Source organism: Cebus imitator, unplaced genomic scaffold (genome assembly GCF_001604975.1).
Source record: "Cebus imitator isolate Cc_AM_T3 unplaced genomic scaffold, Cebus_imitator-1.0 Scaffold34, whole genome shotgun sequence".
NCBI classification, from domain to species: domain Eukaryota; kingdom Metazoa; phylum Chordata; class Mammalia; order Primates; family Cebidae; genus Cebus; species Cebus imitator.
This window is the reverse complement of record NW_016107349.1, coordinates 8,220,484-8,247,296: the sequence shown is the minus strand read 5'-3', so window position 1 is coordinate 8,247,296 and position 26,813 is coordinate 8,220,484. Positions and strand designations below refer to the sequence as shown.

At 36.1% G+C, this 26,813-nt stretch overlaps 1 protein-coding gene across 3 annotated transcripts in view; it reads right to left on the bottom strand.

Moving 5' to 3' along the window:
* Positions 1 to 5,314: 5,314 nt before the first annotated feature.
* The window catches only part of SPATA7 (spermatogenesis associated 7), a 64,381-nt gene continuing 42,882 nt past the window's right edge, over positions 5,315 to 26,813 (bottom strand). For all 3 annotated transcript variants that reach the window (XM_017524628.1, XM_017524630.2, XM_017524632.2), the window contains 7 exons: positions 18,479 to 18,951; positions 14,795 to 14,861; positions 12,457 to 12,572; positions 10,640 to 10,693; positions 8,704 to 8,781; positions 6,179 to 6,233; positions 5,315 to 5,940 (listed from right to left, as the gene is read on the bottom strand). In XM_017524628.1, coding sequence (XP_017380117.1) covers positions 5,353 to 5,940; positions 6,179 to 6,233; positions 8,704 to 8,781; positions 10,640 to 10,693; positions 12,457 to 12,572; positions 14,795 to 14,861; positions 18,479 to 18,951 — 1,431 coding nt within the window. In that variant the 3' untranslated portion in view covers positions 5,315 to 5,352. The remainder of the gene's footprint in view (positions 5,941 to 6,178; positions 6,234 to 8,703; positions 8,782 to 10,639; positions 10,694 to 12,456; positions 12,573 to 14,794; positions 14,862 to 18,478; positions 18,952 to 26,813) is intronic.

Below are 26,813 nucleotides of genomic sequence, written 5' to 3'. Positions count from 1 at the left end.
AAAAAAAAAAAGTCCAGGACCAGATGAATTCACAGCTGAATTCTATCAGATATTCAAAGAAGAATTGGTACCAATCCTATTGACATTATTCCAAAAGATAAAGAGAGAATCCTCCTAAATCATTCTACGAAGCCAGTATCACCCTAATATCAAAACCAGAAAAGGATATATTAAAATAAGAAAACTACAGACCAATATCCCTGATGAACACAGATGCAAAAATCCTCAACAAAATCCTAGCTAACTGAATGAAATAGCATATCAAAAAGATAATCCATCATGATCAAGTGGGTTTCATACCAGGACTGTGGGGATGGTTTAACATCAACAAGTCAATAAATATGATATACCACATAAAGAGAATTAAAAACAAAAATCACATGATGTGAATAGACCAGAAAAAGCATTTGACAAAATCTAGCATCCCTTTATGACTAAAACCCTCAGCAAAATCAGCATAGAGGGGACATACCTTAAGGTAATGAAAGCCATCTAAGACAAACCCACAGCTAACATCATACTGAATGGGGAAAAGTTGAAAGCATTCCCTCGTGAAAATGGAACAAGACAAGGAGGCCAACTTTCACCACTTCTATTCAATATACAGTACTGGAAGTCCTAGCCAGAGCAATCAGACAAGAGAAAAAAGGGCATCCAAAGTGGTAAAGAGGAAGTCAAACTGTTGCTGTTTGCTGATTACAATACTTAGAAAATACCTGTTTTCTATACCTAGAAAACCCCAAGACTCATCCAAAACCTCCTAGATTGATAAATTCGGCAAAATTTCAGGATACAAAAGTAATGTACACAAATCAGTAGCACTGCTATACATCAACAGTGATCAAGCTGAGAGTCAAATCAAGAACTCAGCCCCTTTTATAATAGCTGCAAAAAACAAACAAACTTAGAAATATACTTAACCAAGGAGGTGGAAGACCTCTACAAGGAAAACTAAACAACACTGCTGAAAGAAATCACAGATGACACAAACAAATGGAAATACCACACTCATGGATAGATAGAATCAATATTGTGAAAATGACAATAGTGCCAAAAGCAATCTACAAATTTAATGCAATTCCCATCAAAATACCTTCATCATTCTTCACAGAACTAGACAAAAAAACATCCTAAAATTCATATAATACCAAAAGAGAGCCCACACAGCTGAAGCAAGACTAAACAAAAAGAACAAATCTGGAGGCATCACGCTACCTGACTTCAAACTATAAGGCCATAGTGACCAAAACAGTATGGTGCTGGTATAAAAATTGGCATATAGGCCAGATGCAGTGGCTCCTGCCTGTAATTCCAGTACTTTGGGAGGCTGAGGCGGGTGGATCACCTGAGGTCAAGAGTTTGAGACCAGCCTGGCCAACATGGTGAAACCCCATCTCTACTAAAAATACAAAAATTAGCTGGATGTGGTGGTGAGCTACTTGGGAGGCTGAGGTAGGAGAACTGCTTGAACTCCAGAGAGACAGGTTGCAGTGAGCTGAGATCACACCACTGCACTCTAGCCTGGACAACAGAGTGAGACTCCATCTCAAAAAAAGAAAAAAAAAAAGGCATATAGACCAAAGGAATGGAATAGAGAACCCAGAAATAAAGTCAAAGACTTGACTAACGGTGAACTGATCGTCAACAAAGCTATTCAACAAATGGTGCTGGTACAATTGGCAAGCCACATGTAGAATAAAACTCGATCCTCATCCCTCACCTTATAGAAAAATCAACTCAAGATGGATCAAAGACTTAAATTTAAGAGCTGAAACCACAAAAATTCTAGAAGATAACATCAAAAAAACCTTTCTAGACACTGGCTTAGGCAAACTATTCATAACCAGGGACCCAAAAGCAAATGCAACAAAAACAAAGACAAACAGATGGGACTTAATTAAACTAAAAAGCTTCTGCACAGCAAAAGAAATAATCAGTAAATAGACAACCCACAGAGTGGGAGAAAATCTTTGCAATCTATACATCTAATTGCAAAGGACTAATATCCAGAATCTATAAGGAATTCAAACAAATCAGCAAGAAAAAAACAAACAATCCCATCAACAATGGGCTAAGGACATGAATAGACAATTCTTAAAAGAAGATATACAAATGGCCAACAAACATATGAAAAAATGCTCAGCATCACTAATGATCAGAGAAATGCAAATCAAAACCACAATGTGATACCACCTTACTCTTCCAAGAATGGCCATAATCAAAAAATTAAAAAAATAGTAGATATTGGTGTGGATGTGGAGAAAAGGGAACACTTTTACACTGTTAGTAGGAATGTAAACTAATGCAACCAGTATGGAAAACAGTGTGGAGATTCCTTAAATAACTAAGGGTAGATCTACCATTTGATCCAGCAATCTCACTCCTGAGTATATACCCAAAGGAAAAGAAGTCATTATACAAAAAAGATACTTGCACACGCATGTTTGTAGCAGCACAATTCACAATTGCAAAAATATGGAACCAGCCCAAATGCTCACCAATGAGTGAATAAATGTGGTGTATTGGTGTATGTATGTATGTGTGTGTGTGTGTATATATATGTATACAACTGAATACTACTCAACCATAAAAAGGAATGAAATAATGGCATTTGCAGCAACCTCGATGGAATTGGAGACCATCATTTTAAGTGAGGTGACCCAGGAATGGAAAACCAAACATTGTATGTTCTCATTCATAAGTAGGAGCTAAGCTATGAGGATACAAAGGCATAAGAATAATACAATGGACTTTGGGGACTCAGGGGAAAGGGTAGGAGGGGAGTGAGGGATAAAAGACTACACATTGGGTACAGTGTACACTGCTCGAGTGCTGGGTGCACCAAAATCTCAGAAGTTACCGCTGAAGAATTTATTCATGTAACTAAACATCGCCTGTTCCCAAAAACCTACTGAAATAAAAAATAAATAACAACAACAACAACAACAAAAAGTAGCAGCAGCCTGTATTTAATTCTCATACAAGCTCATTTAATTCTTGTACTCTATGATAAAAGTTCTATAATTACCCCCACACTCCGGCTTAGTAACCCAGCTCAAACTCACAGCTCAAAAGGAATCAAACCCAGGCAACCTGGCTCAGAAGGCACACTCCCATTCATCATGCCTCTCAGCCTCAGTTGATGGGCTGTGTGAGAAGGAAGAGGGAAATGTATAAATTAAGATGTTGCTTGATGCTATAACAAAGATGTCTTACGAGAAAAAAAAAAAGATGCTGCTTGAAGAGTTTAAGTGCTGTTTCCCAAACTTACCACTTACATCCTACCTTCATATTATAATACTTCTGCCACATTCAAGAACCATTTTTAATATTTCTTTAAATCAACTTATCTTTTAAAACCTAAAGGGGAAATAAAGGATAACAACAAATTGTCCTTATAGGTATCCAAGTTAGAATGGGTCATGGCTCCAGAGACAAGAAGCTGTACCCAGAGTTACAGCATGGAGACATGTTCTGTGGACATGTCAAATAAGGCAGGTCTGGGATGTGGACCAAAGTGTGGAGAACAGCAGCAAGGGGATAGTTTCTGAGAATGTCTCCAGAAACACAGAGGTAGCTCCTGCCAAGAAAGGAAAATTGGGGCCAGGCCAGTAGGTCTGAAGCAGTTACATGGGGAATGGGATGAGGAGGTTTGTGGAAGAGTGAGGCTGGGACTGAAGACAGGAACCCTGGGGCTGAGGAATGGTAGAACCCAAGAAGCAAACAGAGGGGTAAAGGCTGACAGATGGAGAGACCCAGGCTGGGAACCAAGAATAGAGTTGAGGTTATTTCAGGAGGTTTAAGAGGACTGCAAGAGGGGAGACACGGTATTGCTTAGAGGGTTAAAGGGAAGAAGTCCAGGGGTGAGAATTGAGGGGCAGGTGGGCGAAGGAAGGGTTGCAGCAGGATGAGTTGGGGATTCCGACAGTGGGAGGGTTGGGGGAGGGTGATGGGGAGAAGTGGGTCAGATGCTCAGTCCTACCATATTGTGCTTTGCAGGTTGTGCCTGAGTCTGAATCCTGAAGACAGTGGTGATGGTCAGCATCCCATGAATGAGATGGACCTGTCATCCATATACCACTAAAAATCAACTCTCAGATCTCTAGAGGTATGTACCATCCTTTGGGAAACACTGCTACGGCCAAAGCATAATAAAAACCCAAGTTAAAGAACAGGGTACTTGGAAGTCATTGTTAACTTTTTAGAAGGATACTTGGGTTGTATTTTTTTAAATATAAAATTAAAATATAGCTTACAAAAACAAAACGGGTTGTTTTTATCCTCCACAGTTCTAAGCATGAAACTTTGTACGTAATGGGCACACAAATATTCAATTATATTATTGTAAATAACTGAAAAGATATCATTAGAGATGAATCTTCTGGGCCATGTTCTAATTGTTAGGGTCTCATTCATGAGCTACAAAGGTAGGGGAGGGCTTCAGACAGGTCTGATGGAATGTTTGTGCTCATTAGAAGAGACAAATCTCAGCTAGCTGACATATTTCCCTGGGTCACTGACAACTGGAAGGTCCTCAAGGCTTTAGATATTGCAGGAAAGTGAGAAAAAAGAAATTAAAGACATTGCAGACAAGGACCAATGCTTCAAGACCCACACCAGATCTTAAACCATTTCCCATGGCCTACAAAACCATTTTATGTCTGGGTAAAATATGTTCCTCTGAAAATATGGGTAAAATATGTTTCCTCTGATAAGTAATTTTAGAAATTGTGGCCAGCAGATCCTCAGATGACCCCAGTGATTCCTGTGATCTGGCATTCACACCCTTGTATACATCCCCAACCCTTTAGTGTGGGCAAGACCCGTGACTGGCTTCTAACCAAAAGAACATGGCAAAGGTGATAGAAAGTCAGTATTGTCATTATGTTACATTACATAAGACTCCATCTTGTTAGCAGAATCTCTCTGGTTTGCCTGATACCCTTAAAAAAAAAAAAAGCAAGCAGGCATGTTATAACTTCCCTAAGGAAAGGGCCAAGTGACAAAGAACTATAGGCAGCCTCTAGCCATTGCCCAGCAAGACAGCAAAGCCCTCAAATCTATAGCTGCAAGGAAAATAACTGCCAACAAGCCTCTAGATGAGAACACAGTCTGGCCACTGCCTTGATTGTGGGGTAGCCTTGTGAGACCCAGGGCAGAGGACCCAACTAAACTGTGCTTAGACTCCCGATCCACAGAAACTGTGGGATAAATAATAAATGTGTGGCATGTTAGGCCGCTAAGTTTCTGGTAACTTATTATTGCAGCACAGAAATCTTACTACATACATTTAAAAAAAGGAAGAAAAGTAATATTGAGTTACTCGCCATTTGAGGTATTTATTAGTGAAGATTAAACATCCAAAGGGCAGTCCTCAATGCTCATTTCCATGATTTTAAGAGCTGATAATTCCATGTCATGATTATTGTCACCTTTGACACTGGAGAACTGAACAGATTGGGAGAGTGATGTGTTAAGACAGCATAATCCATTTGAAATCTCAACATTTTCAGTGTCACTATCACCTTCAATGACATTCACAGAAGTTTCCTGATCTGTTAAACTGTCTGAAATACTTGGATTACTTTCATCCAAAGTTGCAGGTTTAAGATGCGTTTCGTCATTCACCTGTTGAATTGTAACCCCTTCTGAATCCTTCGATTTATAAATAGGCATGAAAAATTCAGTTGGTGAAGAGAATATTTCATTCTCATCCTTTGGTGGTACAGACAATAACATATCCAAAGCCTTTTGGTATTCTTGACGTTCCTGCAGAATTGTTATTTCATTTTCATTTTTGAACTTTTTTGGTTCTGAATTCCCAGACTTTTCAAAATCAAATAAATCCAACATATCAACATCATTTTGCATTACCAAGTTTTTCTCCGACGTGCAGCCTAAGTCTACCTTCAGGACATGCAGCAGGTGGCGCATTTTTTCCTAGCATGAAGAAAAGATTAGAACAATTACATTAACTAAGTCAAAATAAATTTTGACTGCAAAGCTGCAAATCTCACAGGATTAATACTTTCCCTTTCACTTCTCTCACCACCACCCTCAAAAAAGTTCAAGGGAAAAAAAAGCACTTGCTTTTAAGGTATTGTTTGAGGGTATGAAAAAACTGTGAAATTATTTCTATATTAGATTTTTTCTATTGAAGTTATAAGGAAAGACATACCTCCTCCAAATGTTTATTTTGTTTTATATGTCGCTCAAACAGTTGTTCTAAAAACCTACAAATGATAAACAAAAATGTTAATGTCTCAAAATCAGAAAATCATCTAAATATAAAATAGCCATGTATTACTGAAACTACTAAAGGTTGAAAAATATTTTTTAGATTATTCTTTTTCTCTTTAAAGCTGAAGACTAATCCTTTCCTGTTCTCAGTTCTTCCACTATGCATTTGCTTCACGTTAAATGTTTCTGAAAGACTGTATGCTACTTTTATTTATTTGACTAAAATTCTGCTTTCTCTCACCCCACCTCCAAAAAGCCGTTTTTCTCTCACAGACATATGCAAACACCAAAAGCCTCTCCTCCCCTCCCCATCTTTACACACACACACCCCTACCCCCAAAGCCAAACCCTAAAGCAAAGCCTCTTACGGAGATATTTTATAATGCTTCCTAAATTATACTTAAAAAAATTCCTATAATGAAAAGTATAAAACACCAATGAGCAAAATGGAAAATGACACCAAAAAAAAAAGGGGGAAAATATTCCATGTTCATGGGTTGGAAGAATCAGTATCATTAAACTGTCCGTACTACCCAAAGCAATCTACAGAGTCAATGCAATCCCTACCAAAAGACCAGTGACATTTTTCAAAGATACAGAAAAAAAAAATCTTAAAATGTATATGAAATCACAATAGACCTAGAACAGCCAAAGCTATCCTAAGTAAAAAGAACAAAACTGGAGGAATCATATTACCTGACTTCAAATTACACTACAGAGCTATAGTAACCAAAACAGCATGGTCAGGCATAAAACCAGACCAATGGAACAGAATATTGAACCCAGAAACAAATCCACAAACCTACAGTGAACTCATTTTTGACAAAATTGCCAAGAACATACACTGGGGAAAAGGCAGTCTCTTCACTAAATGATACTGGAAAAACTTAACACCCATATGCAAAAGAATGAAACTAGACCGCTATCTCTCACCACATACAAAAATCAAATCAAAATGGATTAAAGGCTTAAATGTAAGTCCTCAAACTATGAAACTACTGCAAGAAAACACTGTGGGAAAATCTCTAGGGCATTGGTGTAGCAAAGACTTCTTGAGCAATATCCCACAAGCACAGGCAACCAATGCAAATGGACAAATGGGATCACATCAAGTTAACAAGCTTCTGCACAGCAAAAGAAATAACTAACAAAGTGAAGAGACAACCCACAGAATGGGAGAAAATATTTGCAAAATACCCCTCTGACAAGGAATTAAAAACCAGAATATATAAGGAGCTCAAACAACTATTTACTATTAGCTTTATAGGACCAATCTAATAATCTGATAAAAATGGACAAAATTTTTAAAAAATTAAAAAACTCCCACTGATGGTAAATCCACATAACTTAAAAGTTATCACCTATTAAATTCCATTAAGTGCTACTGTGCTAGCCATAATAATCATTTTACCTCAATTCTGACCAATGTAGGGAGAAAAAGATAGTGTAAAAACCATTTTAAAGATGAGAAAGCCACATCTCTAAGATGATAATTTCCTCTCCCCTGAGGTCAAAAGCCATTAGGAGAATTTAACCCAGATGTGGTTTGGCTCCATAGAATTTATTCATTCTAAAACACCATGCTCACCTCTCTATCACAGAAATGTATCAACAGTTTCTTAAAAAACAACTAATTTCTTTTGTTATCATTTGTTAGCATCAGTGAAGTTATGAGCCAATCTTAGGCTTAGTAGTTCTGAATTATTTCACAATTTTTTTTTAAACCCAAGAAATCTGTATTCTACTTGTAACAGCTATCATTAACATTTTAGAATGTTCACTACTAAGCATTTTTTCTATTCATTTGTATTTCTTTACCAAATTGGAATTAAACAATACATACTATTTGGGCATATATTTTTTCTTTTTCATTTCATTTCTTTTTTTTTTTTTATTGAGACAAGAGTCTCACTCTGTTGTCCAGGCTGGAGTATAATGGCAAGATCTTGGCTCACTGTAACCTCCACCTCTCAAATTCAGGACACACAGTTTCCTTAAGCTATGCAATAGCTAATCTGGTTTTGCAAACTTCCATTTCACTGACAGTGTGTAAATCTAACTCTTAATTTCTCATTTTACTAGATCTAATACTAGTAACAGTTGTACCAAAAATGCTTGATTTTGATCTTCATGACAGCTTCAGATAGTAAAATGGGATTATGGAGCTTTGCAAATAAGTGGCAAAGATCTTCTTTTACTAGTTACTTACAACCAAGGGATATAATATTAATATGAGTAAAATCTTCATTCTATAAATCTCCCAAGTGGTAAACTTCCCCTAATGTATGAATTAAACATTCTTTACAACTTGCTATCAATTATAATAATATGTTTCTAAGAAAGCAATATATTTTTTCATTTCCTAATATGGGAAAATAACTTTAAACTTTTAACATCATATGAAGAAATATGAAGAATATTTAATATAGACCTTAATTCCATAACACAGTTAAAAAAACTAACCTGTTGGAAAACAAACCAAGTTTCAAAATTTCATCTGTTACATCTTCAATGAAACTCAGATACAGCAGTTCTTCTTCACTGCAAAGGAAAGGCAATATATAGCATAAAAATTATTGGTTATTCTGAAAACGATAAGAAACATTAGTACCTAATTAGAAATATCTACCTCTACCATTACCAAGGTACTTCTATCTTATATTACTTAGAGGAATATTATAAAACAAACATGTCTACCTTCTCAAATTATGCAAGGATAAATATTTACTAAAGATGATGACCTAATAAAGTAAAATTTCACAGCTATCTGCAACATCCATAGCAGTAAAAATAACCAGAATTAAACAAAACAAAAAGAGAGCAATGAAAGGCAAGGGGCAATCAAATGCAATCCGCTGGGAGCAAGCACTTCCAAGGAGTGTTTTAAATTTCCTCTGGCTCCTGACCAGGTCCAGCAGCAGAGGTGCAAGCTCCTCTGCAAAGCACCTGCAAGGAGGAAAAGGAAAGTTGTCCAGAGAAGTGGGAGCTTCAACTAAGAAGTCCTCTCCTAGTTCTAGGCCAGCATCCTGTTTTAAGGTTGAGAAATTTACAAACAGAAAAATTTATTTTTTCTCTCAAAATGTTCAGAGAAGAAAAATTCTCATAGGAAAATTTATGAACATAAATATTGTAATTTTTTAACTACTTGTACACACTTCTCTATTATTTCTTGTAGCTATTACAAGAAAATTAGGATAGTATTGTACATTTGATTTTAATTAGCTAAAATTAGCAAATTTATACAAAATGTAAGTAGCAAGTAACTAAATTAATAAATAAGCAAATATAAGGGAAGAGTTAATAAGCAAATCAAATAATAGATTTAAATGTTTAATAAAAAGTTAGTTTCAAACTGATTCAGTGTCTTGCTTGCTTAAAAAGTGTACATTTGAAAATAAATAAAATTTTATATTTTCCCTAAAAAATGTAACTTAATTAAAACAACATTAAAATCTACAAGTAAAATGTCTGCAAAAAACTGCTGAGGTTAGAACCCTCTGGAAAGAGTATCCTGAGTTACTAAAAGTCTGCATTTCTCTAAAACTCTTCTTTATTATTTTTACTTATACAATAAATAAGAATTATAGATACTAATTATTTAAAAGTATCAGGTATTAGGGACAAATTTCAACTGGAGATAAAACAATGAAGTGGTTGATAATTATTCCAGAAAGTTATTATTTCTCAAATAAATTTGAGAAAATTGTTTGGGTTTAGCCTGTATTATACGTTTGCTCTCCCAAAGCTGGTTGTAAGAAAGATTAGTGTTCACAGATGATTGGATAAAGAAAATGTATATATACACCATGAAATACTATTCAGCCATAAAAACAAATAAAATCATGTCATTTGCGGCAACATGGATGGAGCTGGAGGACACTGTTAAGTGAAATAAGCCAGCAACAGAAAGTTAAACACCACATGTTCTCACTCATATGTGGAAGCTAAAAACAGTTGATTTGATAGAAGTAGAAAGTAGAACAGAGGGTACCGGAGGCTGGGAAGGGCAGAGGGGATCAAGGGACAAGGTGAGATTCGTTAAAAGATACAAAATTACTGCTAGATAGGAGGAGCAAGTTCTAGTGTTCTATACCACTATAGGATGGCTGCTACAGTTAATAATAGTTTCAGATAGCTAGAAGAAGGAAACTCAATGTTTCCAACACAAAGAAAGAAAATGTTTGAGATGATGGATATGCTAATTAAACTGTTCTAATCACTGTACAGTATATGTATCAAAACACCACTAGGTACTCCACGAATATGTACATTTATTACTTGCCAGTTTTTTTTCAAAAGAGAGATTATTGTTCAATCCTGACTTATTTAATAATGGTTTCTATGATTCTTAACTCTTGATTTCCACTATGCAAAATGAAAAGGTAAGAAAAGGTCTTACTCAGAGTAGATTTTACTAGTTGACGGGAGCTTCAGGGAATACTGACTTATTGCCCTAGAAAGAGGAAGTTAAAGTAGTTGAGCAAAACAATGGTTGGCATACAATAAGTACTAAATAATATTGTATATTAGTACAGATTGAATATCCCTTATCTGAGATGCTTGGAACCAGAAGGATTTCAGATTTTGGATTTTGGAATATTTCCATTATATACTTACTAGTTGAGCATCTCAAATCCAAAAATCTGAAATCCAAAATGCTCCAGTGAGCATTTCCTTTGGGTACCATGTCAGATTTTGAAGTATTTTGAATTATAGATTTTCAAATTTGGGATGTCCAACCTGTAATAACATGTTTTAGCAATTTTTAATGCATACTCATATCCATATCTAATTTAATCTTCTAAACAACCCAGTCAGGTATGATGGCTATGCATTATTTTTCCCATTTACTGATGAGGTCATTAAGGTTCAGAAAGGCTAATTAACTTTCCAAGGCTAATGTTAGTAAGTAGCAAAGACAGGCTTTTAAACTACTTTTCTAGTTATAAATTCACAATTATAAGTATGGCATATAAATTCAGAAATATACTACGGCATTTCGCCGTAGTATTGTTTTAAAAAGAATTGTGAATTTATAACTAGAAAAAAAGACAATTTGACTAAGGCTAATATAAACAAAGACAATTTGACTAAAGTTAATATATAAATAATGCTTCTGGATACCTTACTAAGAAAAAATGTTTAAAGATGGTCATCATGATAAATTTTGTCATTATTCAGTAATGTTACCAATAGTTAATTCAAAGCTTTTTATTCAGGTATATTCAATTATAACATTTTGCTTTACTTCTTTAAGAAAGTATTAGAAAAGACAAACATTCCTTTCCTTCAGCCACTCTTTTTATTCAATGAAGACTGGCTCAAGAACAGCTTATATTAATAAATAGTTGTATGTACTGAAGTACCAGAAATTTCAAAGATAGGGAAGTTAACAACGAACACTCTATGGCCTTAGCAGGTAAGATCTGTAGCAAGGGCACGAGGGAGAAGCTGGAGCCTGAGGGGACTGTGTGTACTTTACTAGTGGTCTGCTACGTAACACCTTATTCTTGCCCTCTTTTTAATCTGTACTCCTTCCTTTCTTCTAACCCTGCTCTTGATTTCCTATCCATTCTCTGACACTGAAAATATATTTGACAGCTGAAATTATCAAGGCATCTTTTAGGTTTTCTACTACCTGCTAATTAATGTATAATATTCCTTAATTACTCAAACACGATGAGCAGTTTTTAAAGAGTGTCTCCATTGCAGTGAGCCAAGACTGTACCACTACACTCCAGCCTGGACAACAGAGACAGACTCTGTCTCAAATAAATAAATAAATATATAGTGTCTTCACATAGCACAGATAGGTCAAGCACCAGTATATGATGAGTATTCAAAATCACAAATTATGACTCCTCAAATGGTAAAGCTCTTCAGTACTATTTGTGCCATGTAAACTGATTAGCATCACTGCCAGAAGACTTGTCTTGTGGAAAATCATTTTTTTAATGAAAAGTGATGACAAATAATACCAGTTGGTATGTCTTTTTCCTTTACTGAGGAATTAGCAAAATTAACTTATTTAAACTTTTACTGAGCACTTAACTTTGTAAATTTCCTTGGCAAAACTAAAACTGTTATTGAATTACATAACACCAAAATAGATTATAGCATGTGATCAAATAATACTTACGCTACAAATACTATATGTCTGTTATACAAGAAGGCAATTAAAGATAGTTGAAATTATTTCTCTTGTAAACTGTTTACCTTGGTGAAGAATGCTGAAGAGCATCATCCTTAATCCCATCCCATGTTAAGTCATGCCCTTGTAAAGGTAAAGGGGTTATTTTTTCTTTGGTATCATATGTCATACAATTAGATGCCTGGGAATGCAATAAAAATATTTTTGCTTAAAAACACATTATGAAAGCAGAAATATAGCAAATTTTAAGTGAGCAGAGATATACAGTAGATAAAAATTATACAACAAAGTATATTTTAGAATGATTTTTCTATCAGTTCAGAACTTTTTTCTTAAAGATAAAATGACTTACTTCTTGTATTTTAATGACATTTAAATGACATTAAGAAACTGCCACAAACAAACATATAAAGGGAAATTGAAGCAAATTTTCAACTTCTAAATAAACTTGAGGGGAAAAAAATCCCATTAATCAGAAATTCAAACAGCTCATCTGTTTTAAATGCCAACATGTCAAATATGCAGAAGCAGTGGTTAGACTAGGAGCATGGACAATAATATTAACAAACAAACAAAAATAATGGCAGCTTACTTTTTTTTTTAAGTACGGAGTCTCTCTGTCACCAGGCTAGAGTGCAGTGGCGCGTTCTCGGCTCACTGCAACCTTTGACTCCCTGGTTCAAGTGATTCTCCTGCCTCAGCTTCCTGAGTAGCTGAGATTACAGGCAGGCGCCACCATGCCCAGCTATTTTTTGTATTTTTAGCAGAGATGAGGTTTCGCCATGTTGGCCAGGATGGTCTTGATCTCCCGACCTTGTGATCCACCCGCCTCGCCTTCCCAAAGTGCTGGGATTACAGGCGTGAGCCACCGCACCCGGCTTGTTTTTGTTTTTTTGAGACTGAGTCTTGCTCTGTCGCCAGGCTGGAGTGCAGTGGTACGATCTTGGCTCACTGCAACCTCCGCCTCCCAGGTTCAAGTGATTCCTCTGCCTCAGCCTCCTGAGTAGCTGGGACTACAGGCTTGTGCCACCACGCCTGGCTAATTTTTCTGTTGTTGTTGATGTATTTTAGTAGATACGGGGTTTCACCATGTTGGCCAGGATGGTCTCCATCTCCTGACCTCATGACCCGCCAACCTCAGCCACCCAAAATGCTGGGATTACAAGTGTGTGCCACTGCGCCCAATCATGGCCCTGCGCCCGTCCAAGTCTTACTTTTATAGACTCCTTCCTATGCACCATGAACTGTGCCAAGCATTTACTTGCATCATTAGATTTAATCTTTACAATAATTTATGTATGGTTTTAAAGGTACTGTTAAAATGTGGATCTATTGCAGTTAATACTCTACTGGCTTCTTCAAGTCAGGTATTGATGGCACTGACTATGGAATATGGAGACATCCATTTTCTTGCAGGATTATTTTCGTATTTATTTAGTTATCTGCAGAGGTAACTCTTTCCAAAAATTTTAAACTAATAATAGCTATCATGGATTAAGCCCTTACCAGGCTAGGCACTTTACCTACATCATTTACTGCTCCCTAATAATCCTGAAAGTTAAGTACAGTTTTTCTAGATGAGGAAATTCAGCTCTCAGAGGATAAGCGATTTATCCTTGGGCCTTAAGTGGCAGGGCCCTATGTCAAACAGCTATTAATGGCTGAGATGGAAAGCTACCACCTTCTGTCCAGTTTTAGAAGGCAAGAGGGAAGTTGAGTATGATTATATTTTATTCTTTTATCTCTGGATCTGTGTTTGACATTTTAATAGACAAACTACTTTTATAAACAATAAATTTAAGTCAGGAAACAAGTGTGTAAGACTGATACTGCAAAAATAAAACAATTCCATTTGTCTCAAAATTAGACCCAAAGTTGCAATATTTTGAAGAAATGATGCTCAGAATTCAAAATATAAACCCTGTAATAAAGAGCTTTATGGTCTGGAAAAAGTAAAGGCATGCATAAGAGAATAACATCTACCTATTCTTATAAAATGTATAATTTCCAATCATATAATCTGTGGCAATTTGTTACCAAAAAAAGATATAAAAATTCAACTTCTGCACTACTCTGCTGGCTCCTCTAGTAATCCAGGTCTGCATCTTTGGAAATAATACTTAAGGTATTTTACTGATCCTTCCATCTGTCCCACCAGTCAACCAACCATCCAGGAAAGATGCTAGTAACAAATGACTTCCCAGATTTGGCAGGATCCACCTGGCTATTCAGAGAGTTATAACCATTTATAAGTAGGCAGACCTCCTGTATAATGGCTGTATCATGTATGGTAAGTGTCACCAAGAGATGATGATTCACAGTCTAAATAGCTGTATATATTTATTTACAGTAAAACATCTGTAATTCAGATGCAGCAATACAAAAATACTTCATACTTATTACCTGCTTTATGTTCATTTCTGAATCTGTCACATTTTTGGTCTCAGCTGCCCCCAACTCAGATTTAAAGCTGTAATAATTTAAAATAAATAATTGTTAATCCTTCAAAATATCAGCACTGTGGTAATAAGGTTTACTGGCTAGAAAAACTCAAACATAAGATAATGAGATGCATCTATTCTTATAAAATACATAATTTTGAATTATTTGATTTCATTTGATTAAATATCTGCAGACTCATCTGATATTACTGTACCTCTTACCTATATCCAAAGAAAAAAATACAAGTCTTAAATTGCTTTTACTTTCTAAAACAACTAAAACCTAGTATCAGATAAATTGTGTAATAGAAAAACAATCACAGTCACAAATCTGCTGTTACTCAAAACTTGACAAGGTTCGTTTTTTTCTTTAGTCATCTGGCAAACTTTTATTCAACATACATCTTGTGCTGGGCACTACTGTATTTGAAAACATTATTGAGGCAAATTATACATAATTTCCAGAAATTATCCCAACTTAAAATTATTCTTGGCAGGTGTTGCTATGAAGATTGGCTTGAATATCTGCAGGGAATGGAGCAGAGGGGTGATGGATAAAGGGTTGATTTCTTCCCCTCTGTAGTCCATTGTTTTTGCCACTTTTAACATGAATCAATATGCATATTTACACAAATGCTGTCTGATGACATATTTTAAGAATTCTCATGACTGTATATTTAGAAGACCCTATCATCTCAGCCCAAAATCTCCTTAAACCGATAAGCAACTTCAGCAAAGTCTCAGGATACAAAATCAATGTGCAGAAATCACAAGCATTTCTATACACCAATAACAGACTAACAGAGAGCCAAATCATGAGCAAACTCCCATTCACAATCACTACAAAGAAAATAAAATACCTAGGAATAAAACTAGCAAAGGATGCAAAGGACCTCTTCAAGGAGAACTACAAACCACTGCTCAAGGAAATAAGAGAGGACACAAACAAATGGAGAAACATTCCATGCTCATGGTTAGGAAGAATTAATATTGTGAAAATGGCCATATTGCCCAAAGTAATTTATAGATTCAATGCTATCCCCATCAAGCACCAATGAGCTTCTTCACAGAACTGGAAGAAACCACCTTAAACTTCATATGGAACCAAAAGAGAGCCCGCATAGCCAAGACAATCCTAAGCAAAAAGAACAAAGCCGGAGGCATCATGCTACCTGATTGCAAACTATACTACAAAGCTATAATAATCAAAACAGCACGGTACTGGTACCAAAACAGAGATATAGACCAATGGAACAGAACAGAGGCCTTGGAGGTAACACCGCACATCTACAACCATCTGATCTTTTACAAACCTGATAAAAACAAGCAATAGGGAAAGGATTTCTTGTTTAATAAATGGCGTTGGGACAGTTAGAATGGCGATAATTAAAAAACCTGGAGACAACAGATGCTGGGGAGGATGTGGAGAAATAGGAACACTTTTACACTGTTGGTGGGAGTGTAAATTAGTTCAACCATTGTGGAAGACAGTGTGGCGATTCCTCAAGGACCTAGAAAGAGAAATTCCATTTGACCCAGCAATACCATTACTGGGTATATATCCAAAGGATTATAAATCATTCTACTATAAGGACACATGCACAAAAATGTTCATTGCAGCACAGTTTACAATAGCAAAGACCTGGAACCAACCCAAATGCCCATCGATGATAGACTGGACAGGGAAAATGTGGCCCATGTACACCATGGAATATTATGCAGCCATCAAAAACGATGAGTTCGTGTCCTTTATAGGGACATGGATGAACCTGGAAACCATCATTCTCAGCAAACTGACACAAGAGCAGAAAATCAAACACTACATGTTCTCACTCATAGGTGGGTGTTTAACAATGAGAATGCATGGACACAGGGAGGGGAGCACTACATGCTGGGGTCTGTTGCGGGGGAATAGGGGAGGAACAGCGGGGGGTGGGGAGTTGGGGAGAGATAGCATGGGGAGAAATGCCAGACATAGGTGAAGGGAGGAAGGCAGCAAACCACACTGCCACGTGTGTACCTATGCAACAATCTTGCACGTTCTTCACCCCAAAACCTAAAATGCAATAAAAAATAAATAAACGGCGTTGGGAAAACTGGCTAGCAGTGTGTAGAAAGTGGAAACTGGACCCCTTCCTGACACTTTACACTAAAAGTAACTCCAGATGGATTAAAGACTTAAACATAAGACCTAACACCATAAAAACCCTAGAAGAAAACCTAGGCAAAACTATTCAGGACATAGGCATAGGCAAAGACTCCATGACTAAAACACTAAAAGCATTGGCAACAAAAGCCAAAATAGACAAATGGAACCTAATTAAACTCCAGAGCTTCTGTACAGCATAAGAAGCAACCATTAGAGGGAACTGGCAACCAACAGAATGGGAAAAAATTTTTGCAATCTACCCATCTGACAAAGGGCTAATATCCAGAATCTACAAAGAACTAAAACAGATTTACAAGAAAAAACAAACAAACAAACAAACCCATCCAAAAGTAGGAGAAGGATATGAACAGACAGTTTTCAAAAGAAGACATATATGAGGTCAACAAACATATGAAAAAATGTTCATCATCACTGATTATTCAAGAAATGCAAATCAAAACCACATTGAGATACCACCTCATGCCAGTTAGAATGGCGATCATTAAAAAATCTGGAGACAACAGATGCTGGAGAGGATGTGGAGAAATAGAAACACTTTTACACTGTTGGTGGGAGTGTAAATTAGTTCAACCATTGTGGAAGACAGTGTAGCACTTCCTCAAGGACCTGGAAATGGAAATTCCATTTGATCCAGCCATCCATTACTGGGTATATATCCAAAGGATTAGAAATCTTTCTATTATAAGGACACATGCACACAAATGTTCATTGCGACACTGTTTACAATAGCAAAGACTTGGAACCAACCCAAATGCCCATTGATGATAGACTGGACAGGGAAAATGTGGCACATTTACACCATGAAATACTATGCAGCCATCAACAATGATGAGTTCATGTCCTTTGTAGGGACATGGATGAATCTGGAAACCATCATTCTCAGCAAACTGACACAAGAACAGAAAATCAAACACTGCATGTTCTCACTCACAGGCGGGTGCTGAACAATGAGAACACATGGACACAGGGAGGGAAGCATCACACACTGGGGTCTGTTGTGGGGGACGGGGAGGGACAGTGGGGAGGTGGTGGGGAAGTCAGGGAGGGATAACATGGGGAGAAATGCCAGATGTAGGTGATGGGGGGATGGAAGCAGCAAACCACATTGCCATGTGTGCACCTATGCAACAATCCTGCATGATCTGCACATGTACCCCAGAACCTAAAGTACAACTTAAAAAAAAAAAGGAATTCTCTGGAAGTATAATATTTAAAAACATACATAATTCTTGAACCATGCTTGAAATAAAATATGTAATTCATACTTATGAGGAGCTTCACCAGTTTAATAGTTATTTTTCAGTAATTACTTTGATAGTTCTGGTAATACATGGAAAAGGAAAAGTCACATTCATCTCATTCCAATCAAAGGGCACTATCAGATCTTAAGGCTGGCAGTAGAAAACAGGAATATAAATTCATTAATTTTCATTTAATTTCCTGAAGGATTTACTATTGGATGTTGATATATCATACCTTAATTCAGTCTGGGTTTCAGCTTCTATCCGTTGATCTGTAAAATCCTTTTTTCTTTTGGCAGGTGTATAATAGCGATACTGTGACAGGAAAGATTTTGCTTCTGTTTTTAAAGTGCGGGGAGTGAATGGCAATTGTTTGTTAGAAAAGAGTTCAGAATGTTTATCCAAAAGATCCCCACTGGGTGCCTTTGAAATGACTAACTGAAACCGGTGGGAATTTGGGAATGTGCTCCTGGGCCTTCTGCCATACAGGGTTCCAGAGCCTGGTTTTCGGGGCCCGGAGGCTGTATAATCCAGGCTGGACAGGGAGGAACTGGAGTTCTTCTCGGGACCGTTGGTGATGACTTTATCGGATTTATGTAGACTTAGGTGCAGTCTCTCTGAAGAGGGCACTAGTGACCTTGCAAAGGATGAAAATCCATTCATTTCTTCTTTTAACACATCATCCTCAATTTGCGGTTCACCTGAGGGCTAAGAACATTTGATATGACAGTCATCAACTGCAATACAAATTCATGTAATTGGGGACCTCGAGATTATACATTAAAAAATGATAGCCTCAAGGGTTTACAAAATTAACTAATATGTTACTGAATATGTTGGTATTTTATTTGAAGTTCTAGTCAAGTATTTGAATAAACATATTAAAATATAATTCTAAATATAAGTCTAGTAGAGCAATCAATTTCCTTTCTGAAACTAAAAAAAAGAATATTTGAGATCTTAAACTTGCATATTAAGATCTACTGGGAGATCTCAGTTTTATCTGAAAGTTTCCACACAAATTGTGAGGGCCAATGCCCTTCTCAACCACTGTTAGTGGCATCATCCTCACTGTCCTATCTTGTCATTATTGGAGGCTACAGTGTAAGCCATCCCTCTGTGATGTCCAGGCTTTAAAGAAACGAAAAGCAACTTCTCCTCATAATGTATGGAGCCCTGATTTAGGTAACTGATAATTTAAATATAATTAATAAATATTTATTCCATAAAAATTTCATATACATTTCTCAACTTTTCATTGGGGTGGGGGTAAAATTTTGAAAAGGGAGGCATTTTGACTTGCTCCATTTCTTTTTGGTTTAACTTCAGGAAAACCATTTTTGCAGGTTATCTGTGAAGTCTAAAAGCACAGATAATATTTTATTTTATAAACTTTTATAAAATGTCTAAGAAGCTTTGCCTATGACTTCAGCCCTTATGGACACATCTGTAAATCCTCTGCAAAACTCTGAGGCACTTTCATTAGGCAGAGGGTAAATTACATGGAAGTTACAGAAATTGAGGTGAAAATCCCTAGGATTTAGTCACCTATATCTGTCCTATAACCTTGTTAGGAGGAATAACAAGGGGAAGATGGACAAGCTGAGTAAGGAAAAAGCCAAGTGCTTCCTGTGTGCAAGGTACTGCTCTTGACATTGAATAGAAGAAGAATAAGAACTTCTATCACTGCTACTAATATGTATGATGTGTTTATTATGTACAAGATACTGTACTAGTTAATTTTCATGTGTAGCTCATTTAATCCTAACATCAACTTCTGGGTGGTGGTACAGTTATTACCCTATTTTGTAGATAAAAATACTGCTCTGAGGTGCATAGTCTCACAGATTTGAAACGAGGCAGAGCCCATGTTCTTTACCACTTCATCATATTATCTATTTTAAAAGTTATTTAAAAATTATATGATTTTAGATTTTTTACAGCATAAAAAGTCTTAAACTGATTTTAACTCTTTTTCTTGGAACAAATAAGTCAGCTAACCTAAAGTGCTGATTTATCAAAGCAAAGAAATTGCAGATAACTGGATATTGTGCTACTACTACCTAAAATATGTCAAATCACCTTTCCTTTCCAACTCCTTTATAACCTTATTCCAAATATAAGACAAAAATTACTCAAAGCCAGTAAGTATGCCAGCATTAAATTTTGAGTCCCTAGGGTACTATTTGGTAAATGACTTTAAGACATTAGTTTTTACAAATAATTCTAAATGATACTCACACTACAGCTTATGTACCAGAGCAGTTTAGTTCCCAAAGAAATTTCTTAGTCTAAAATTATTCTATAGGGCAACTAATTAATAAGCACAAGAATTATTTACACTTAGAACAGCACAAATTGAGATCAGAGGAAGGAAAAAGAAATGCACAAGGCATTATGATTGCCTATAAAGAAATGTTATCAGTAATGGTTATTTAATAAACAAAATGAAACACCAAAGAAAGTCTTTTAAAAGGGGTAGAAGTATATGTTAATCTGTCACTCTGAAATGGGATGGAAAAATTGCTTCTGAACTTACTGAAAGCATGAAACTTTTCTCATTTTTGTAACTTATAATCTCTACCTTCTATCCTATTTTTTCTTTCCTTGGAAACCAGTAGACCACAGTATAAAATCCACTGTACCAATATGCATCTTAAGATTATATAATTGTTTCCTTTAGCTACAAATATTGGAAAGCTTGGATAAAGACATTTGCACAGAATATATGCAACACGCTGGTAGAATCCCAAAACATAAATAGCAAATCACTGTAAAGTTCTGAAATCAGGAAAGGGTTCACCAATTATGTGCCAGTAGAGCAAAAAGTTTGATGGTACCCCCTGAACACTTACTTTCTTTACATCATTCTTAGTCCTGTGAGGCTTGTGGTACAATTTTTCTGTGATTTCAGGATTTATGTAAAGTAATAAACACACCATAGTTGATATACTTATCATATTTTCATGTCAAGAATTTTACAATACAGAACTCAGTACTAAATCAATCTTTTTTTAAGGATGTCAGGAGACGTAATTTACAACAATCTTCTAATTGTCAGATTTTTAAACAGTTGAAGAGTCAATTCAATTGCAGAACTGGATGGGAATGAATTATTTTAAAATCTGACTAACATTTGTTTGCAAAAAAGTTTCAAGTTATATTTTATAAAAGAAACACAGCTCTTGATTTTCACTATTTTATACTGTTTTTAAAAAGTTTCCTAGATTTTTTTTTTTTAATCTCACTTTGTTGCCCAGGTTGGAATGCAGTGGCCTGATCATGGCTCAGTCCATCCTCAACCTCCTGGGTTCACTCAATCTGCCCACCTCAGGCTCCTGAGTAGCTGGGACTACAGAAGCACACGATCATGACTGGCTTTTTTTCTGGTGGGTGTGTGGGGGTGGGTATTTTTTTTGTAGAGATGGGGTTTTGCCAAGTTACCAATGCTGGTCTGAGACTCCTGGGCTCAAGTGATCTGCCTCAGTCTCCCAAAGTGTTGGGATCACAGGTGTGAGCCACTGCTCCCGACCTCTTTTCTAGATTTACTCAGAAACACAGATCACACCCACATATTCACTTAATCTTAAAAGCACACAGTAAGTGCAATGCCAGTGAAGCAAGTATGGGAGCACTGACGAAGTAGTGAATGACCCGGAGTTACAGGGTGAAATCTGGAAGGACTTAGGAGGGTTCTGAGGATGACAGCAGGTGAGTCAGAGTATGAGAGAAGAAAAGTGGCATGAAATATGGGCAATTGTCATAAAAGGTTTTTGATATATGACCTTTACATATGTACATAAGGGGCTAATACAATCAGAGGTTAAAGCCAGCATTTTAACTACAGCAACCTTTTCAGTGAATACAAATTATAACCATAACAGGTATCTGTTAACTATAACACCCATTCAATTATCAAAATATACTGCCCAAAATAAGGCTTTTAAGACAATCTGAGTGTATCTAAAATATTTATTATCAGGGCTTATCAAAAATGTAGGCAAAGTGCAAGTTACTATGAATTCTAAATGGAGTCAATAAAAATATAGATAAAATAATAAATTAACAACCTTACAGAGGCAAAAAGTTATAGGGTTATAGCTGCTATTAGAAAAATGAAAACATCTAACATTTACAGAAATATATTAAAAATATATAACATGTAAGTAATATGTTTATATTTTTACTTTATTATAAATATAGTAGATATATAAAACACATTAAAAAGTGTATTAACATAGATGACTTGTATTTTCAAGAAGCCCTATTCTTATCTCAAAATATAATTAGTAATTTATACTCATGCCAAATAACAGAAACACATTTAAAATTTTCAGTTAAAAAGCACAATCACTAAAAACGAAAAGATACCTGTGAGTCAAACATTGAGGAACATATTCCCAGATAGCAAAGTATAATACAGAGCAGATAACAGATTTATTCTAAAGGAAGCAGCTCTATTCCTGGTCCTTTTATCTACATAATAGCCCTGGGGCTCTCAATCATATTCACAGCTTCCCCTGATGACTCCCAAATCTGTTTTCAGCCCAGACCTCTTCGCTGACACAGATGCTTATATCCAAATGTCTATTAAATATACTAGATGTTCCAAGAGCACCTCAAATCAAACATAGCCAAACAATAAACTCCTATCTTTTATTATCTCCAGCCCCAAAGAAAACCTGCACTTCATCCTATTATATTTCTGTGAATGATATATTGCTATCCTCCCAGTTGCCCAAGCCAGAAACTTAGGAATCTTTTTAACTCCTGCCTCTTGCTCTTTGCATCATCCACTCAGTCACCAAGTCCTGGAGATTCTACTTTCTTTTCTTTCTTCTTCTTTTTTTTTGTTTTGAGACAAAGTTTTGTTCCATTGCCAGGATGGAGTGCAGTGGCATGATCTTGGATCACTGCAACCTCTGCCTCCAGGGTTCAAGTGATTCTTCTGCCTCAGCCTCCCAAGTAGCTGGGACTACAGGTGCACACCACCACGGCCAGCTAATTTTTGTATTTTTAGTAAGGACAAGGTTTCACCATGTTGGCCAGGATGGTCTCAATCTCCTGACCTCGTGATCTGCCCACCTCAGCCTCCCAAAGTGCTGGGATTACAGGTGTCAGCCACTGCACCTGGCCTCTACTTTCTAAATATCTCTTAAATGTATTCCTTATGCTCTCTCTGCTGTCTTAGAATCATGTCTTAATTACTGGTTCCCAGATTACTGCAACTGCCTCATAAGTAGTCTGTCCTTCACTGTTGTCAGTGTAAAGCGTCAGTATGATGATATAACTTCAACTAAAAACTGGTCTATGGCTCCCAGCATTTCTGAAGAGAAAAAATCCAGACCCATTATGGCATTGGTATTTGGTAAGCAGAGCAGTGAATCTGGCTTTTGCCCAACAGTCCACAGTTTTGTTTTAAACCACATAATCGGTGCTGGGGGCAGAAAACAAAGCTCTATGAGATCACGCTTGAGAATCTAGGATCCTCTCAATGGCTACTCTTCAACTAGATGACTTGCAAGGAAACTTCCCCATCCTGAACCCTGGCGCTGAGCTGAAGGAGGCTGCTGACCTTCTAATACCAATTCAAACAAACTCAAAAAGGAGACAATGGGTAAATCTAAACATTAGATATTTGTTAATAATTTTTAAGGTGTAATAGCATTGTTGTGGTTTTAGAAGTCTATCTTTTAGATATATACTCAAACATTTATTAACAAAATTATACAGTATCTGGGGTTTGCATCAAAATAACCTAGGAAAGTGAGTGGACACTTAGGTAAAGTAACACTGGCTCTGAGCAGATCATCGTTACAACCTAGGTGATGGGAACATGTGGGTTTAATATACTATATTTTTGTAGATGCTAAGGTTTTCAAAATTAAAAACTTCAAGAAATGAAAACAGCACACATAAGAATAAAACAAACTTACATTTCAGTTGAGAGATAGAGATAGAAAGAACACAGCCCTCATCATTACAAGAAGAAAAAAACTGAACGATCTGCACATTAATGATTTTTCTTGAACTAATGAGAGAACTGAGATCACAGAGCAAACAACTAACCTGAAATCTGGAGAGAGATAAGTATCTGAGCACCTGCTTACTTGGGAAAGATGCCATGGAATGCCTTGTAAGTTGATAAGATATGCTAAAATTTTTGTTAATTTCCTAAAGACTGAGTGTGGACTAGTGATGAGTGTGTGCTGCCCCTGAGGTCTGGGGAGTCTGTACCTCTTGCAGGCTTTCCCCAGGTGGGAAAGGGATTCCTGCAGAGAGAATCCCTTTCCCACCTTCTCTTGGTGTGCCTTGGGGAGAGAAATAGCAGTCACTGAGGAATATCTTCCCAGACTTATTTTCCCATTCTCTTTTAAGGAACAAAAGATTTTGTCACTTAATCTGCAGGGGGAAAAGATCCCTTCACTTTTGCCACATAACAGAATCACAAAAATGACATCCTATTATATTTGTCATATTCTACTGGGTAGAAGCAAGTTACAGGTCCTACCTGCACTGAAGAGGAGGGGATTATTTAAGAGTGTGGGTCAACGTGGGGGTGTTGTCTTCAAATTTTGTCTACCACATTGAGTCAAACAGAAAGTATGAAATAAGAAGGCAGAAATAAAAACATATTAAACGCTCCATTAAAAAGATAATGATTATCAGATTGAATAATCTGGCCCTCCAAACACTAATCTAAAACATTAAGATTGGAAAGTGACATTTAAAAAAAAAAAGAAAGAAAAAAAAACATTAAGACTAAAAAATGGAAAATAATATACCAACTAAATACTAGTCAAAATAAAGCTAATTGAATTATGTCACTATCAGAAAATATTAACAGAAAAAGCATTAAGATGAAGAAATTCAAAGCACAGTGGTAATAGGTTCAGTTCACCAATAAACTGCCTCTTGCAGGCTTTTCTAAATCTGTATTACATATCTCTAATATCTCTAAATCTGTTTTATGTAATAAAATGCATTCAAAAAATATATAAATCAAAAATTAATAGTACCAAAAACAGAAATAGCTAAATACATAATTATGTGGAAGATTTCTTTGAATAACTGATAGATTAATCAGACAAAAATAATCAATAAGATATAAAAGATTTGAACATCTGGAAAATACAAAGTTTAATGACTGTACTATATATTAACTACTACACACAAAAACCATAGAATACATTTTATTTTCAAACACATTATGACATTTAAAAAAATTGTCCACCTACTGGGACATAAAACAAGTACTCAATAAATTTCAAGAAATGGATATAATATAGCTATTTCCTAATCACAACACAATTAGGCTAGAAATCTATAACATACAGATACTAAGGAAAAAAACAGATAAAGAGATTAAGAAACAGTTTTAAAAGACTTCTGGGTTAAAGAAAAAAATCATAATGAAAATTGCAGGCTGGGCACGGTGGCTCACGCCTATAATCCCAGCACTTTGGGAGGCTGAGGTGGGTGGGATCACTTGAGGTCAGGAGTTTGAGACCAGCCTGGCCAACATGGTGAAACCCAACTCTACTAAAAATACAAAAATTTGCTGGGCATGGTGGCAGGCACCTGTAGTCCCAGCTACTCTGGAGGCTGATGCATGAGAATTGCTTCAACTCAGGAGACGGAGGTTGCAGTGAGCTAAAATTGCACCACTGCACAACAGCCTGGGCAACAGAGAAAGACTCTATCTCAAAAAACAAAACAAAAAAACAAACAAAAAGAAACTTGTAAAATACTTTGAATTGAAACATCATAAAAATACTGTGTATCAAAACTTGTGGGAAGCAGCTAAAGCTGCACTTGTTGGCAAAATGTATAGCCTTAAAAATGCTTACACTAGCAAAGAAGTAAGGCTGAGAATTAATAAATTAAATACAATTAGAGATAGTACAGCAAAATAAACCCAGAGAAAATCAAAGAGGGAAATAAAGATAAAAGCAGATATTGACAAAACAGAAAACAAAGTACAATACAGAAGATTAACACAAATAGAAGTGTGTCCTTTAAAACAACTGACTCAATATCTGAGAATGATGGAGAAGAATGAAGGCACAAATAAACTAATTTAGGAATAACAAGGGGAAACAATACATATTCAAGAGAGATTAAGAGAACAGTATGAACAATTCTCTGCCAAAAATTTACATAAAATGAACAACTTCCTACATAAATCTAACATTTAAATCATTCCGTAATGACTACAAAAAGTGAATCAGTAGTCAAAAATCTTCCCATTAAAAAAAAAAAACCAAAAACAAAACTTTAGGCCCAGACAATGTTAATGTTGAGTTCCATTGAATTTAAGGAACAAATAATCTCAAACGTAGAGAAAGAAGAAAGACTGCCCAGTTTATTTTATAAGGTTAGCATAACCCGACATAGGGAGTAGAAAAAAAAAGATCACAGGCCAGTATCAATAATAGACAGATTCCAAAATCCTAAACAAAATATTAGTAATGAAATTTAGCAATGAATAAAAAAGGCAATGGACCATGACTAAGTTCTGTATACAGCAGGAATGCCAAGATGGTTTAACATTAAAGTCATTGTTGTAA